The sequence below is a fragment of the Ceratina calcarata genome, unplaced genomic scaffold (genome assembly GCF_001652005.2).
Source record: "Ceratina calcarata isolate Rehan_Ccalc_2016 unplaced genomic scaffold, ASM165200v1 scaffold676, whole genome shotgun sequence".
In the NCBI taxonomy this organism is placed as follows: Eukaryota; Metazoa; Arthropoda; class Insecta; order Hymenoptera; family Apidae; genus Ceratina; species Ceratina calcarata.
The window spans coordinates 20,261-22,529 of record NW_017178020.1 but is presented as its reverse complement, the minus strand read 5'-3'; the positions used below and the strand labels follow the sequence as shown (position 1 = coordinate 22,529).

At 41.4% G+C, this 2,269-nt stretch overlaps 1 protein-coding gene across 1 annotated transcript; it reads right to left on the bottom strand.

The window, feature by feature from the left end:
- Positions 1-305: 305 nt before the first annotated feature.
- Positions 306-1,710, bottom strand: LOC108630107 (uncharacterized; the record flags this gene model as incomplete). The annotated part of the gene is made up of 4 exons (XM_018033170.1): positions 1,417-1,710; positions 1,178-1,357; positions 869-1,093; positions 306-590 (listed from the first exon to the last, which is right to left on the bottom strand). Coding segments are annotated over exons 1-4 (984 nt in total), but the record flags the coding sequence as incomplete, so codon positions are not given.
- Positions 1,711-2,269: the final 559 nt, after the last annotated feature.

The window sequence follows — 2,269 nt, the reverse complement described above, 5'->3', positions numbered from 1 at the left end:
TAAATAAAGGCAAGGACCCGTAATACAGGACGTAACATACCATCAGAACCCTCTTGTAACAGAACCCCTCCTATACCGTGGCTACAAGCGTCGGTATGTACTTCCGTACGCGTTCCCGTATCATATATTTTTAATATCGGCGCATTACACAATCGTTCTTTTAATTTATGAAAAGCATCAATTTGAGATTCTCCCCAGCTCAAACTTGCATTCTTCCTCAACAAATCCGTCAAGGGTCGTCCAATGACTGCGAAATTTCTAATAAACCGTCTGAAATAACTAGCAAGTCCAATGAAACTACGTACTTTTTTAACATCAAAAGGCATTGGATACTCTTTTACTCTAATTAGTTTTCTCTTTCCCGGTGCGATTCCTTCCGCCGTTATCTCAAACCCTAAGTATTCGATTTTTCTCTGTAAAAAGTAACATTTCTCCAATTTTAACGTTAGATTCGCCGATATTAACTCTTTAAAAACTTCTTGAAGTTTACTGAGACCATCTGCGACCGTCTCCGAAGGAATAATTATGTCATCGATGTATGCCATCGCCATTACACCGCGCAATTTCCCTAATACCGTGTTAATCAGTCGCTGAAAAGTTGCAAGCGCGTTGCACAATCCAAAAGGCATTCTTTTAAATTGATATTGTCCGTCGACAGTACTGAACGCAGTAATATGTTTAGAATCTTTCGACATCGGTACCTGATAATACTTAAATCTAAGGTCGTAAAATATTTCATACCATTCAGTCGGTCCAACTGATCGTCTCTCCTCGGCATAGGATATTGTCGCTTAACTGTGTTTTTGTTTACCGCTCTATAGTCTACACACATGCGTACATCACCCGTCTTCTTCTACACGAGTAATACCGAACTCGAAAATGGAGACTCGTTCTCTTCGATGATATTAGCATCTATCAGCCCTTGGATGATTTCGCGTTGTTGTTGTTGCTCCTCTTTCGATACTCTATATGGTCGATAACACACTGGATTATCATCTATTAACGTTACTGACATCTCCGCTCTATCGATGCAACCTATTTGACAAATGTTTTTGGCGATTAAGTCTTTGAAATCGTTAATGATATCTATCACCTTTTCGAATTCCGTTTCAGACAAATTATTATCGGTATTGATTTCGTCTGGCTTTATACTTTCCGTATTAACTTCTCGGCTTACGGTTCTGGCATTTGACATCACCGCTTCTCCACGAGTAAGAATTGTCCTTTCATCAATCACCAATTCACCACCTGAAATATTGAGTACTGGCACCATAGACATCCCTTGATCATCAGCTTTTACCACGCATCTGGGTATCAATTGTCCGTCTTCACGTATGCCACCTTCCAAGGAAACGTCCTTGTTGCATATGTCGATACGTGCAGCAATATATCCTAAATAATTGTTTGGCAGAATACTGCTTCCTTGACCCATAAAATTGTCTTCTGCGGTTCATCGGCTTTGCTGTCATCTACTCGGCGAATTAGCAATTCGTTTACTCTGCTAACAATCTCCACGTGATCTTGCTCCGTATAGGGATGACCCACGATCAATGGTATCGGTTGATACTTTTGTGAAATGACATGAATCTTCACCTTGGCTGTAACACCGTCGATTGTGAGTGATGTCGTGAGCATTCCTACTGGTGTCACCGTCCCGTTGCCATAACCTGTCAATGATTCGAACGTTCCTTCGAGGTAGGATATTCCCATTTCATCAGCAACATCCTGTCTCAATGTCACGCATGAACTCCCCAAATCGACAAAGCATCAAGGCGCAATTTGATACAACTAGTGTCGCATGGGAAGGGTTCCACCAATAGTTCCTTCCACTCGGACCGTTGATCTGCGGGAAGACTATCGCGCCATTTCCGTGCTACACCTTCTAATTTCGCTAACGCGTAGTGTTTTCGGGCTACTTCATCCCAAGAATATAAAAGTGCGTACTCCTCTAGTTTACATATCCAATTGTTAATATCTGCATCGGGTTTAATAGGATCAAAAGCAGATAATACCTCATAGACGTCCTTGAAGAGTCTCATGTCATGCTCGTTTCCTGCGCTGTTCGAAGTCGTCATCTCGAGAGCCATTTGTTCGCCGTCGGTTGCTTCTGTCCAATATTCAATAATATTTTCTTCACTAACATCACTTGTACTTTGCGTATCTCTGATATCATCGTCTGATACAGCCATTCGAGTGTCAACAGGTTTTTGCCTATTTGCCTTAGCGTTCGCTCTTTTCTGTTTTGATGGGATCTTTATAGCTTCTAATA